The sequence below is a fragment of the Cricetulus griseus genome, chromosome 5 (assembly GCF_003668045.3).
Source record: "Cricetulus griseus strain 17A/GY chromosome 5, alternate assembly CriGri-PICRH-1.0, whole genome shotgun sequence".
Taxonomy (NCBI): Eukaryota; Metazoa; Chordata; class Mammalia; order Rodentia; family Cricetidae; genus Cricetulus; species Cricetulus griseus.
In genome coordinates, this window is record NC_048598.1 from 143,467,136 (window position 1) to 143,481,585 (window position 14,450).

Here is a 14,450-nt window from a genome sequence, read left to right on the forward strand (position 1 = left end):
AGTAAATAAATTTTGCATGCAATGAAAGCACAGAACTTCTATTTAAAATAGCAAGCACAAGAAAACTCTGAGGAACTTAAAAACTGTACAATCTGAATGAAGAAAACCAAGTTTTCATAAGGACTATAGGTGATAGGGTAAATGAAGAACTGAATTTCTTTCTGTTTAGATTGATCCAGCATTCTAAAGTTGTTAATTATTCCCAAAAGTAAAATAAACTGTGGGTGGTTGTGACATACACCTTTAATCACAGAACTCAGGAGGAAGAGATAGGTATATCTCTGAGTTCAAGGCCAGACTGGTCTATAGATCAAATTCCAGAACAGCCAGAACTATACTGAGAAACACTGTCTAGAAAGACCAAAAATTAATCAATCAATCCATTTTGGTTCTTGAGAAATTATTCTAAAGTTTACATTAAATTTAAATACAAAGGCTAGAGATATGGCTTCGTGGTTAAGAATGCATATTGTCACTGGGTGGTAGTGGCTCATGCCTTTAATCCCAGCACTCAGAGTCAGGCAGATCTCTGTGAGTTTGAGGCCAGGCTGGCCTATAGAGTGAGTTCCAGAACAGCCAGGGCTCCACAGAGAAATTTTGTCTCGATAAACCAAACCAAACCAAACCAAACCAATGCAGAGGACCAGAGTTCTAGTGTCAGCACTCATGTTAGGTACCTCTAGCTTCATAAGGATCTGACACCTCTGGCCTCCTTGGAAACTTGCACTCATGTGTACAAAACCACATACAAGCAGAGGTAGATATAGCTCTTTGAGTCCAGCCTGGTTTAAATTGTGAGTTCTAGGCCAGCCAGAGTTACATGGTGAGATCCTATCTGAAAAAAATTTGAACAAAAAACTAAAGGCTAGTCTCACACTTGGGTGATGGATGTAAAAGGATCAGGACTTCAGAATTTTCCTTGTCTCCACAGTTAAGTCTAAAGTTAGTCTGGGCTGTGTGAGACCATCTTGACATCCTCCACTCCCCACCCCAATACACACACAAGTCTAGTATCAAAAAGATAACTGTGGAGAATATTTGGTTAAGCTCTGCTTAATTTTGGTTGACAAATGATAGACAAGCTAAAGAAAGTGGCCTTATTAAAAGACATTCTAAAATGACTTTAGACTTCTAAAAAACATGTTTGAAGCCCCGGGGTGATGTACACCTTTGATCTCAGCACTTGGGAGGCAGAGACAGGTGGATTTCTGAGTCCAAGGCTAGCCCACTCTACAGATGGTTTTCCAGAACATTGAGGACTACACAGAAAAACCATGTCTTGAAAAACAAAAACAAAATTTGTGTTTATGTGTACACAAGTGTCTGAGACCAAAAGAGGATGTCAGATCCCCTATAGTTAGGGTTACAGAAGTTAGGAGCCACCTGGCATGGGGGCTGGAAAATTAACCCAGATTCTCCAGAATATAGATCAGGAAAATACAATTGATTCTAGACTGGGTGAAAAGGGAAATAAGGAACACACACAGGAGACTTTTTAACTACATTAGTTAATCTTCTAGGTCACTTTACCTACAATGAATTCATCAATGACCTAATTACCACATAATTTGCATATTATAACACAAAGGTGGGCAGCCTTGAACATATTACAGCTGTAACAGCTATATTAGAAGTCCTTGAGAACAGTGGAATAGGCAAACATCCATTTGAAGGGAGTTTCACATCCTCCTTTACTCTGAAGGACTGTTGGATACTGTTAAGGTTAGGTAAATGGCTTACGATTTATTTATGTCTGAGTGCTCTATCTACATGTATGACTTTATGCCAGCAGAGGGCATCAGATCCCACCATAGATGGTTGTGAGCCATCTTGTGGTTGCTAGGAATTGAACTCAGGACCTCTGGAAGAGCAGCCAGTGGTGTTCTTATCTGCTGAACCACCTCCCAGCCCCCTGTGGGGTAAAGCTAATGATAGGTAGAGGGCTTGCCTAACATGCGTGAAGTCCCAGGTCCCTTATCTAACACTGCTTCAACTGAGTCATGGTAAGTATCTGGCCTATAGAAAAAGATATGGCTTATCAATCAAAATGTAAACTTTTTATTATCATTATTGTATGTATACGTGTATGTGTGAGTAGAGATGTACATTTGCAAGACATCAATCAGTTCCAGGGATCAAACTCAGATTTATTTGGTAAGCATTTTTAATTGCTGGGCCACCTCACTAGCCCTGAATTAATTTTTTTCAAGACAGAGCTTTTCTGTGTAGTCCAGGAGAATTCACAATATTTAAACACACACACACACACACACACACACACACACACACACGAGTAAATAACACAAGGTAAAAATTCTGAATTCTTAGTTACAAACCCCTTTTCCCTGAAGATCTACAGTTAGTGATTACAGTGGAGAGACATTTAAATATCTGCACTCTTATAGTAACCCTAATTTAGAAAGCCGTTAAGGCCGGGCGTTGGTGGCACACACCTTTAATTCTAGCACTTGGGAGGCAGAGAGAGGCAGGCGGATCTCTGTGAGACCGGCCTGGTCTACAGAGGGAGTTCCAGGACAGACTTCAAAGTCACAGAGAAACCCTGTATTGAAACCCCCCACCTCACCCACCGCCCCCCAAAAAAGAAAGAAAAGTAAGCCGTTAAAATAAGGACATGAAAGTACAAGGGGACTAGTTAGGACATGAATGCAGTGGGACAAAGGGTAACGAGGAACAAATATGTCCTATATATGTGAGAAATGTCACAATAACAACTATTATAATTCCTCGGGCTGTTAAAACAGCTCAGCAGTTGAGACATTTGCTGCTTTTCCAAAGTACCTATCTCCCAGCACCCAATAGTGCAACTCAAAAGACTGCCTGTTACTCCAACTCTAGAGACCTGACACCTTCCTCTGGCCTATACACACAAAGAGCAGTGAATAAAATACTAAATTTCAAAAAGTATAAGCCTTCCAGTTGAAAAATGCATATAATTTAAATATTAGTACTCAATACTTACAAAGCTTAAGTTAAAAATACTCAACCACTATCTTTTTCATAAACATAAAAATTGTTCAAATTTCGGGGCTGGAGAGATGGCTCAGAGGTTAAGAACACTGACTGCTCTTCCAGATGTCCTGAGTTCAATTCCCAGCAACCACATGGTGGCTCATAACCATCTGTTATGAGATCTCGTGCCCTCTTCTGGTGTGCAGATATACATGGAAGCAGAATGTTGTACACATAATAAATTCTTTGAAAAAAAAAATGTTCCCAAGTGGAAAATGAGGGCTTGGACTCAGAAGAGGCCTTTGGATTGGAGTTCTAGGCCAGCCTGGGAGTTCCAGGACAGTCAGGGTTACTGAAAGAAACCTTGCCCAAAGAGAGGTGGGGGGATGGATCCCCTCCAAAGAACAAGGGTGGGGGGCCAGGTCAGAAGAAGTGTGTTCAGCCAATACAAGGGCATAGACTGAAAGCCAATCATGAAAAGCAGCAAGCAAACCTTGAATCACACAATGGGCTGCATCTAGGGCCTAGCACTTTCTAAGCACTGGATCATACCCCAAATTCCCGTACTGTACTGATGTCATCTATGGTTATGAGTTCACACTGCTCTAGCAGAGGACTGAAGCTTGGGCCTCAGCATCCACAGCGCAGCTCTTTTAACTCTCCAAGGGATCCAATGTCCCTGGCTTCCTTGGCAGCTGTACATACACACAGACAAAACACATTTAAGTAAAAAATGTTGAATATACCTTCCTTGGAGGCTCTCCCCACCCAGTATGCTCTTTTTCTCCTCAGCCATTTTAAATTTAGCAATTCCTTTACCAACTTATTCCACCGCACAGCACAAGATCAAGTTTTGCTAAGAGTACAAATTGTTAAGCCGGGTCTTGGTGTAAACAGGTTCACGAGTCTAGTAGGTGGTTCTATAGTTTGATTTTTGTTCATTTAACACAAGAAAAGGATTTTAAAAAAGAATTCTTTTCACATTTGCTTTAACACATGGGTTGTACAGACACAAAACTAAATGAAGATTCTGTTCATTTTTCATGCACTGTTTACTTGTAGATAGCTAAAGCTACAATTTTGAAATATCAACTCGAAAATAACCACTGCCATTTAAATGCTCTCATATGCATAGGAATGTTAATACAAGTACTAATCTTAAACAGTCACAAGTCTAAGCCACATTTATTTGCACACATATAGTAATGGGCAACAGATACTCCAAGTCCATACAAATTTATAAACAAAGTTAATGATCACTTGGTACACTTCTGAATAGTTTACATAGTCAAGCCTAGATGAGCTTCCTTCATTGTGTAAACTTCCATACAATACTTCCTTAAACAAAAATTCTTGAAAACATATACTGGCATGTTTCAGTTATAGTCAACAGAAAAGACAAGACCACAAATTCAAAAACCAAGTTCAGAAGATACTTTTACCGCTCCCCCCCACCACCCAGGAGGTGATAACTATGACAGATTTATACACTATGTTGTTATCACACAAGTAGCTGTGAGGACAGAGAATGATGTTCCCATAACCATGAAATGACAACCAAATTATACTGTTTAAATTATCTACCAACTGAATGGTTTAAATGAAAACAGGAAAATGCTTAGATTAAAATAGTAAGATAGGAAATAATTAAATGCTTAAAAAGAACTATTCCTCGTCAAAGCTGTAAAGACCTGGTAACTCAAAATAACTGTTATCAGGCAAATCCAAGTGATGAAACTTTCAAAAACATTCTAATTATGTTCAGTATCTTGTGACAAACTGAAAATGATATAAAGATATTTATTATACAAGTGTTAACAAGGACATCCCAAAAATAATGAAAGATGCACATTTATTTCTACAAAAGCAATGTATGGTACAGAACATAAAGGAACAATTTAAAGATTTACCTATTAAAATATACAGATTCTGACTGAAGAGTAATAGGGTATTTAAAAAAGATGACAAGGGATGTTAATCTTTTTTTATTATTATTATTTTTACATATTTTGGAACCTCACATAATTTTGATAAATAACTCTTACAAAATTATGCAAAAAGTACAAGAATGTCTGGTAAACAAACAGTCTGTATTTTCCAAAAAGAATTTTTACAACATGCAATTCTTAAGGCAGCATCCTCCTTACAAGGTAATCCTTTTACTCATCAAATCTTCTGCTGCAAATAGGCTAAGAAAGCCTGGCTTCTTCCATTAACGCCTTTTGTCTTTCCTGTCTGATTTTCGGTCTCTTTCACTTCTTGAAGATCTTTTGCCTGATCGACTACTTTCTGATATAGACCTTTTTCTGTCAGATCGGGAATTCTTATCCTTTGATCCTTTTGTATCTCTACTACTACCACCTTTGGAAGATTTGTGACTTCTTTCTAGTCCTGAAGTGTCCCTTCGCTTCCGGTCCATGCTCCTCCTGTGCTTTCTATCTCGGTTATGTCCTCGGCCCCTACTGCGACTTCTACTGTCACTGCTACTGCTAGTGCTGCTGCTGCTGTCTCTGCTGCTGCTCCCACTGGTGCTGGAACTGCTACTCGAACTGCTCCGACTACTGCTGCTGCCACTGCTGGAACTGCTCCCACTGCTGCTACTGGTAGAACTGCTACTGGAACTACTGCTGCTACTGCTGCGGCTTCTACTCTTACTTGTCTTATTTCTTGCTCGACCTCTGCTTCTGCTCCTAGTTTTGTTTTTATTTTTGTTTTCTGAATGTACTGTCAAGACTGGCTCTACAGGCATCTCAGGGAGTTTTATAGACTCTATAGGAAAATCCTTCCGCTCAGGCAGTAGATTCCCTTGCTCCTGAATAACCTGAGGTGGAGGCTGCAAAACTGCTAATGGCAAAGTCTCAGGCTGAGTGAGAGGCTGGGACTGGAGCACAGGTTGGGGCTGAGAGTGCAGCTGAGGGTGGGGCTGGCTCTGGGGCAGGGGCTGAGGTGGGGGCAGAAGCTGAGCCATAGGCTCAGGTTGGGGCTCAGGTTCTTTATCTTCTTTTTCCTCTTTTTCCTCAGACTCCTTTTCCACATGCAGAGAATTAACATTCTCTTTTCCAGGAGAAAGAGATTTACATTCTTTATCTGGCTCAACATCAAACTCCATCTCTGGCTCCAATTCTTTGCTAGTTTCATTTTCTGAAGGTTCTATACTTTCAACTTGATTAGTCTCCATTACTTCCTGCTCAGCAATTACATTTTTGACACTCTCAACCATCTCTAACACATCCATAACTTCTTCTGGCTGACTATCCTGTTGCTTCTCACCTTCTCTTACCTCAGTTTCCTCCTCCATCTTAGCCTCCATTTCCTGCTTGTGTTCCTCCTCCTCCTGCTCTTTCTCTGCATCGCTATGAACTACACCTGCTTCCTTTTCCTCTTCCTCTCCTGCCTCCTCTATTTCTACATCATTGTGCTGATTACCTGTCTCCTCCAACTCTTCCTCTCGCTGAGCCACCTTACCCTCTTCTTGTTCCGCCTTCTGGTCTTCATTACGCACCACCTGATGCTCTTTTTCCTTCATTGATTGTCTTCTAGGCCTAGCCTCCATTTTATTTATTTGTTCTGCAAATTCGATGCGTCTACCTTCAAATAAAGCTAAACAATAAAAATTACAGTAGTTAAGAAAATTAAAAATAACAATTTTAAACCAGGTCACAAACTGTCACCACCATCTAATCATCTTTTCATATGCCTAGGGGGTTTTTTTTTAGACAGTGTTGGGAACTTAACTCAGGGGTCTTATTCAAGCTAGACAAGCACTCTACAGATGAACTAAACTACCAGTCCCTAAATGTTTTCCAAAAAAGATGACAAAATACCGGTTACGGTAAATGTATTACAAACTGACATTAAAATCACACTGACAGGACACCTATAGATCAAGGAATTATACTCCTGCAAACCTGGACATCTTTGCTATTGAACTTCTTGCTAGAAGACAATCAAAATCTCCTTGAAGCAGAACTACCATTTTACCTTTCCTGGTCTCAGGCACAACAAAGTGCCAATTACCCACCTAGTGGTGTCTAACCTTCCATGTAAATACCCGATATAAATTCATGTTTATTCTGCCTTATTTCCTTAGCATTCTTGTGCATCTTAGAACTTGCTCTGTAGACCAGGCTGGCCTCGAATTTGCAGAGATCCTCCTGCCTCTGCCTCCCAAGTACTGGATTAAAGGCATGCACGAACCACCACCTGGCTGAGATTAAACTCAATATGCAGAAAATACTCCTAAACCCTAACCCCACCACCCATTTCAGTATACCATAAAAACCCCAAACTGAACTATTCTTTTTTTTTTTAAGATTTAATTATTTATTTATTATGTATGCAGTGTTCTGTCTGCATGTATGCCTGTAGGCCAGAGAGGGCACCAGACCTCACTACAGATGGTTGTGAACTACCATGTGGTTGCTGGGATTTGAACTTAGGAGCCCTGGAAGAGCAGTCAGTGAGTGTTCTTAACCTCTGAGCCATCTCTCCAGCCCCCCAAACTGAACTATTAAATCATTTCTACTAAATGGGCATCATGACTTACCATTCATTTTTCTCTGTGACTCTTCTATTAGCTTTTGGGTAGCTGGACACATTCTTCCAGGAATATAGAACAAATGGGGCTTTGTCTTAGTTCTTATATACTTAATTATCTTGGCATTATGCTCATTCCATTCTTCTTGCTAAAGAAAAGGTAAAAAGGTCAGTGCTTTGTAAACATGAAGGACCATCTAATTTAGTACTTAAAAAACATTGCTCACCAGCTGTGCAAGCTCAACTTTCTGTTCCAGAAGTCGCAGTTCTGTCTGCTTAGCACGTCTCTCCTCAAACAGTTCTCTCCTCTCATTTTCAACCTGCTTTCTCTCCTCTTCAGCCTGAACTTCAAGTTTTTGTTCAATTTCTTGACGTCTCTTTTGCTAAAAATAAGTAATCTTGATTTAGTACATAAAATAATCAAGGTTTTAGTTTTATTTCAAATACAATAAAAATACTACATATCTTGACTACCTGAAACTTACAATTTTACTACATTAATTTACTTGCACTTTTATCTGCATTACATTTTCAGATATTAGTAATTTTTTTAAATAAATTGAGCTATTCTTTTTTTCTTAAAGATTTATTTATTATGTATACCGTGTTCTGTCTGCATATATGCCAAACACCAGAAGAGGGCACCAGATGTCATTATAGATGGTTTTGAGCCACTATATGGTTGCTGGGAAATGAACTCAGGTCCTCTGGAAGAGCAGTCACTGTTCTTAACCTTAAGGCATCTCTCCAGCCCCAAGATATAAGTAATTATAATTTAATCCTTAGGACTGATTGCAAATGACAATGTCAGGCAATAGTGATTAAGGCCTTTTCCCATAAAAAGTCACTAGTCACAGATTAACCATTCCATTGCATCATAAATGTTTCTTTAATATAACTTAACCCAGATTTGCAATATGGCTCACTTGGTGCCAGACCTGCGCAATTGAGTTCCATTCCCAGAGCACATGCTGGGGATATATATATACATACACAATTAACCCCATTGGCAAGAACTGCCTTTGAGTGTATAGTAAGACTCAATTACAACCCTTGAGCTGGTCCTGGTGACTTAAGGACTGTAATTCCAGAATGTAGGTGTGGGAGGCAGGAAGCCAATTGCTCAAGGTCATTCTCAGCTCTATAGGTAGTTCAAAGCCAGCCTGGATTACATGAGACCCCAGTCCAAAAAGACAAAACAGAACCAAATACTTGGATTAGTTGCAAAACCCAAAACTCCTTGTTTGAAGAAGAATCTGAGACCTAGAGCCACTAAGATGGCTCAACAGATAAAGGTGAATGCCCTCAAAGCTTGACAACTTGAGTTCAATCCCTAAAACCCACATCTCAGAGGGAAATATAATCAACTCCAAAAATTGTTATGTGATTTCACTCAATATACATGGCCCTACCACATAAATGTAATTAACCCCCCCCAAGAAAACTTGATACCCAAGTGTATCACAATAAGTGGGTATCACAACAAGACCGTTATAGCTTAGAACCCATGTAGTCCTCAATATTTATAGATTCAGGTTCTTTATAACAATACAAAGAACATTTAAAAAGGATAGAAAAAGGCCAATTGAAAATTCAACAATTTCTGAAGGTTCAAAGTGTTTCCTTAGATTTTACTTTGTATTACTGTCTTTAAAGAAGTCCCCCCCCCTTTAGGGGTGGTGGTGAGAGGGCCAGGGTTGTACTGGGAATTGAGCCTAAACCTTAACTGTCCTAGGCAAGGACTCTGACAACTGAACCACTCTTCTAGGACAAGAATTTCTGAGACAGGCTCTTAATAGGAATCTTTAAAAAGCTTTAAGGCTGGGTAAAATGTTACAGGCCCATAATTCCAGCACAGCACTGATACAGGTGGATTAAGAGGTCATGGCCAGGTGAGATGGACTATCTGATAAAGGTACTTGCTGACAACTGGACTTCAATCCTCTGGGTCCACATCAAAGTTTTCCTATCATCTTCACAAGACAACATAGAATACTTGTACCCACATACACAATAAAATAAACATAACAAAAAATCTTAAGAGTATAGACCAGCCTGAACTACATTAAGACACTATCTCTAAAACAACACTTTCTTTGGTCAAAATGACTCAGAACTTAAAAAACAAAACAAAACAAAAAACAATCTCCAGATGTTCTTCCAAGAGGACCTGTGTTTGATTCCAAACACCCACAGGACAGCTCACAACTCTATGACTCCAGCCCTAGAACCCAACACCCTCTTCTTGCCTCCACAGGCACTGTACACACACATATATAAAGGCAAAATCCATACATATAAAATAAAGGCAAAAGCCTATTAAAAAGCCAGGAATGGTGGCTCACATCTTTAACACAAGCACTCAGGACATAGAAGCAGACAGATCTTGTTGAAGCCAAGACTGGACTGGTTTACATAGTTAGGTTTAACCAAACAGAGCTATACAGTGAGACTCCCATCTCAAAAATTCAAAGGTGGGCAGGTAACCTACCAAACAAATAAATGAGTAAACACATAAGTAAACAGATAAATCCCAGGGCCTCTAAGGTAGAAGTAGGAACATCAAGACTTCAAGGCCATTCTTAGCTACATAGTGAATACCAGCTTAGCCTTAGCTTAGCAAAAGTCCTTATCACAAAAGTAAAGAGAATGTTCAGCCGGGCATTGGTGGCGAACGCCTTTAAATCCCAGCACTCGGGAGGCAGAGGCAGTTGGATCTCTTGTGAGTTCGTGACCAGTCTGGTCTACAAGAGCTAGTTCCAGGACAGCCTTCAAAGCCACAGAGAAACCCTGCTCGAAAAACAAACAAACAAACAAACAAACAAACAAAAAGTTCAAGCTCTTTTTAAAAACGTTAGTGCCCTATTTGGTAATGAGTAAATGAGGAAAAACAAAAATTGCAGCAATACCCTTTCAGTTGCAACGGTAGATTCTTGTTTGAATTTTTGAAGGGTGCCCATCAACAAGCCAAATATTCGTCGGTTCCTAAGAAAAAGCAAAAGAAAATCAATGTCTGCATGACCCACACTAAACCCGCCATTTTCTAAGAGATGCTAAAGGCATTTAAAAGAGTGTAATTTTTCTTAGTATGCTATTATCAGACAAGTTCTGCAGATACCTTTGCTTTCCCTTTTCATCCATATTTTGATCCTGGATGAGGTCTCTACGTGTACGCTCTTTGGAGGTAGCTACAACAGAAGACTGCAGTGCTGGCTACAAGAGAAAAGGAAATATTGGTGATTTCCTGCACATGGGTAACATGCTTTTCAAAATGCACTAATATTTAATTTCAATACCTTTTTGACATCATCATCTTCTGGGTCGCTTTCCTGGCGTGATTCTCTTCTTGTCCGACGCTCCCCACCCAGCCTATCACAGGAAAAAAAATAATCTAAATGAGAACTGCAGAATCAAGTGCACATCAAGGGAAGGGAGTTTTCTAGGACTCCTCTCCAGAAGCCACATGCTATCAGCTTATATCTCATTTACCTGTCAGTGAAAAAATAGAAGCAAAATGTTCACACAAAACTTGGCTCTTTCACTGTACCCACGTTTCTCACAATGGTTTTCAAAGTACAAAACAGAAAGTATTGCTTCTTCCAATCCCACAGACTTTTGTAAGACACTGGCTAGCACAGTTCAAACACCCAAAGGGACTCCAGAGAGAAGCCACAGGCCACTAAATCCCAATACAAATACAGAAGTAGATGATGCATATACCGATGCTTCAGAAATCTGAAAACATACCTACTGACTGCCCCTTCCAGGTCTCTCTGTTTGGCTGGGGGTCCTCCTCCACTATCTGAGAATCCACGCCTGCAATTAAAACATCCAACAGAAAGACTGAGAAACATAGGATAAATTGATATTTCCAGTTGGTGAATGATTTTAACTGATTTTATAAAAATAAAAACATTTCCAAATGAAGTAAACTTAGCATCCACAGGAAAAGAGTTGCCTTCTTCCCTTGCTGGGGCTTGCAAAACACTTTACCACCACCAATTATATTCTCGGATGCCAAAAAACATTTACAGTACTCAAAAACACAATTAAGCTTATATGAAACAGTTCTAATTAATATTCTTCCACCCCTACTCTGTTGTTTTTGTTTTTCAAGACAGGGTTTCTCTGTATTGTTTTGGAGCCTGTCCTGGAACTAGCTCTTGTAGACCAGGCTGGCCTCTAACTCAGAAATCCGCCTGCCTCTGCCTCCTTCCGAGTACTGGGATTAAACGTGTGCGCCACCAATGCCCGGCTCAACCTCTACTTTTGCAATACATTTATTAGAAACCTGGCAGGTCACTACATCTATCTATATATTTGATTCAACCTAATCCCCCTCCCCCCGACCTGCACCCCCCAGGATTTTTCTGTGTAACAGTCCTGGAACTCGTTTTTAGACCACACTGCCTTTGCCTCCTGCGTGCTAGGACTAAAGGTATGGACCACCACCCCAGCTCCTGATAACTCTTTTAAGTTGATAAATTTTAGCATTAGTTAGCATATATGAAAGATCTTACCTTAGCAATAAACTACCACGTCCTCTACCTCCACCAGGACCAGAAAGGGCCAGCAATCTGGCTTGGATGGGCCTACAAAAGATTTATAATCAGTTCAAAAATCCTATGTAGTCATCCGCAAGGGCATCATATACTTCCACAGGTGTGGTACACCCTAAGGAAAACTGAACACAGTTCTAAAACGACGGTTTCAGAGCCACTTCTATGAGACAGGACATTACTATCCTCTTCCTGGTTTCCCCAAACGCAGTATTTCGGGAAATATATTTACCTCGAAACCGCTACACATTAATTAATAAGGCTGGATTAGCTCCTATCTGCCAGCCCCAAGGGAGGGAGGGACACACAGTCCAGGGTAGGGAGAGAGGCGGCCACCCGCATGGGCCGGGCATCTCCGCTTTGGCGCGGGCCGGGGGACGGCGGGGTGGGAAGGGGCTTTGTACTGCAGTTCCGGGCCTGCGGCGCCAAGGGCGGGAAGCCGTGGTCTCGGCCTTCCCACGGGTGCGGAAGCCATGCCGCGCAGTCAGGTTCGCTCGGCCTCCGCAAGCCCTGGCTCCCCTCGCCCGGGGACGCAGGGATGGCGTCTCGCCCCCTAACCGAGAAGCGTGCTCGGCCGCTGCCCGGGAGAGAGGCTTCTTGACCCCAGACGGCCCACAACCGGCCGGCTGCCCTCTCGCCCCTGTTCGCCCCGACCCGAGGAGTGTCTCGCCCACCTCGCATGTTCCATCCCACCCTTACCTCACATCATTTGGGTCCCGCCCGGTGAGCTTGCGGATGTTCTCGTCTACGTTCTTGAGGCTCTCTTTGGCCTTCTCCAGCTGCTCCTGCAAAGTTCTCACCGCGACCGCCATCTTCTCTCTGCAGCAGGCTTCGCGACTGCTCTACAGGCCGCGCAGTGCCGCGCCGCGCCCGCCGCCAGACGCGGAAGGACTGACAGCCCGCCCCAGCCAATCACCGCAGGCTTTAGTTTTCGGTCTCAACCACCCAGGGATCGGAAGGGGAAGAAGCCCGCAGCTCCGTGACTCCGGGCCAATGAGAAGCCGGCACGGCGGTCAGCTCCTCCCCCTCGCCGCCTGCGGGTGGTTGCGCTCTGCTTCTTGCGCAGAGCGGGGAGGGATTATGTCCGTGTGGTAGACGCGAGCTTGCGCGTCTGCGAAGGCAGCCCTCTTAAATCTGCGGTGCCGTTCACTTTATAGCGATTTTAAACATCCACTCACACCCAGGGGACGGAAGCGACGGAAGCGACTGTATCTTCCCTTCTTTCCCTTCACAAGAGATTTAGTTAGGAAAGGGCATGGCAATTTATAGGCTGTTGCGCATGCCCAGAGGGCAGGGAGGTGCAGGCTGCCTTCCATTAAAGTGAACTGAACCTAAAGCGAAGAACCACCACGGGTCTTCCTCCTAACAGATAATAATTGTGGAAACTGCGTTTCGTTTCGCATGCCTTAGTCGTTAAATATTAGAAACTTGGGTAAAATGGTTATTAATAATAAGTGAATGGAGGCTTCGGTTTCCCTAGGTCAAGCAGGTCAAGTCAGATCTATATTGAGAGGTCGTTTGTGATCTGACCGGAGCAAGACTGACTGCCTTAATCTTCACCAGGCCTAGAGCCCGCTAATTTAATAGTGGGCCTGGGGAAGTGGCCAGTATTTTGTTGTGTGTGTTTCCCAGATTTCCCTCTGACCTTCCTGCACAGCCAACATTGGAACTGGTTGTGTTCCAGAATAGATGGACAGCTTGTATTTCAGAAAACGTTGCACAGAGATCAAATCCTTAGAGGATTGCTTCATGAAAAAGAATGAGAATTTTTTCCAGGTGGTGGTGACACATACCTTTAATCTCTGCACTGGGGAGGCAGAGGCAGGCGGATCTCTGTGAGTTTTAGGCCTCCTGGCTTACAGAACTAGTTCCAGGATAGGCTCCAAAGCAACAGAGAAACCCTGTCTCGAAAAAAGGCAATATATATATATATATATATATATATGTGTGTGTGTGTGTGTGTGTGTGTGTGTATGTATATATATGTATATGTGTATGCATATATATATAGTTTGATATATAATATGCCATCTAAGAGGTAATGACACTATAAGAACCCATAGTGTCTTATATGCTAAAGGCCAGGTATCAAACAAAATATTTTGTTGGTAAAATGCAGCCAATGAAAAGATGTGACTAGTAAATTCATTCTATAAATTATATAAAATTTTTTTATTATATTTAGCTGGGCATTGGTGGCACACGCCTTTAGTTCCAGCACTCAGGAGGCAGAGGCAGGTGGATCTCTGTGAGTTGGAGGCCATCCTGGTTTACAGATCAAGTTCCAGGACAACCTCCAAAGCAATACAGAGAAACCCTGTCTCAAAAAACAAAACGAAACAAAATTTTATTTTGCTTAATTTATTTTCAATGTGTTCATATATG

At 41.7% G+C, this 14,450-nt stretch overlaps 1 protein-coding gene across 1 annotated transcript; it reads right to left on the minus strand.

Moving 5' to 3' along the window:
• Window positions 1-4,003: 4,003 nt before the first annotated feature.
• On the minus strand, window positions 4,004-12,951 carry Pnn (pinin, desmosome associated protein). Its single transcript, XM_027419657.2, has 9 exons — window positions 12,765-12,951; window positions 12,027-12,098; window positions 11,254-11,322; window positions 10,803-10,875; window positions 10,625-10,719; window positions 10,416-10,491; window positions 7,734-7,889; window positions 7,517-7,655; window positions 4,004-6,570 (listed from the first exon to the last, which is right to left on the minus strand). Exons 1-9 carry the CDS (start codon window positions 12,875-12,877, stop codon window positions 5,183-5,185), a joined length of 2,181 nt encoding a protein of 726 aa, XP_027275458.1. The 5' UTR covers window positions 12,878-12,951; the 3' UTR covers window positions 4,004-5,182.
• Between the last annotated feature and the right edge of the window lie 1,499 nt (window positions 12,952-14,450).

Bases quoted from the DNA above. Each gene is read 5' to 3' on its own strand.
- Pnn (XM_027419657.2), bottom strand. From the start codon at position 12,877: ATGGCGGTCGCGGTGAGAACTTTGCAGGAGCAGCTGGAGAAGGCCAAA. The intron at 10,876-11,253 runs GTATGTTTTCAG...TTCCTGTGATAG, and splicing joins CTGGAAGGGGCAGTCAGTAG to GCTGGGTGGGGAGCGTCGGA. The intron at 7,890-10,415 runs GTATTGCTGCAA...ACTTATTTTTAG, and splicing joins CTACCGTTGCAACTGAAAGG to CAAAAGAGACGTCAAGAAAT.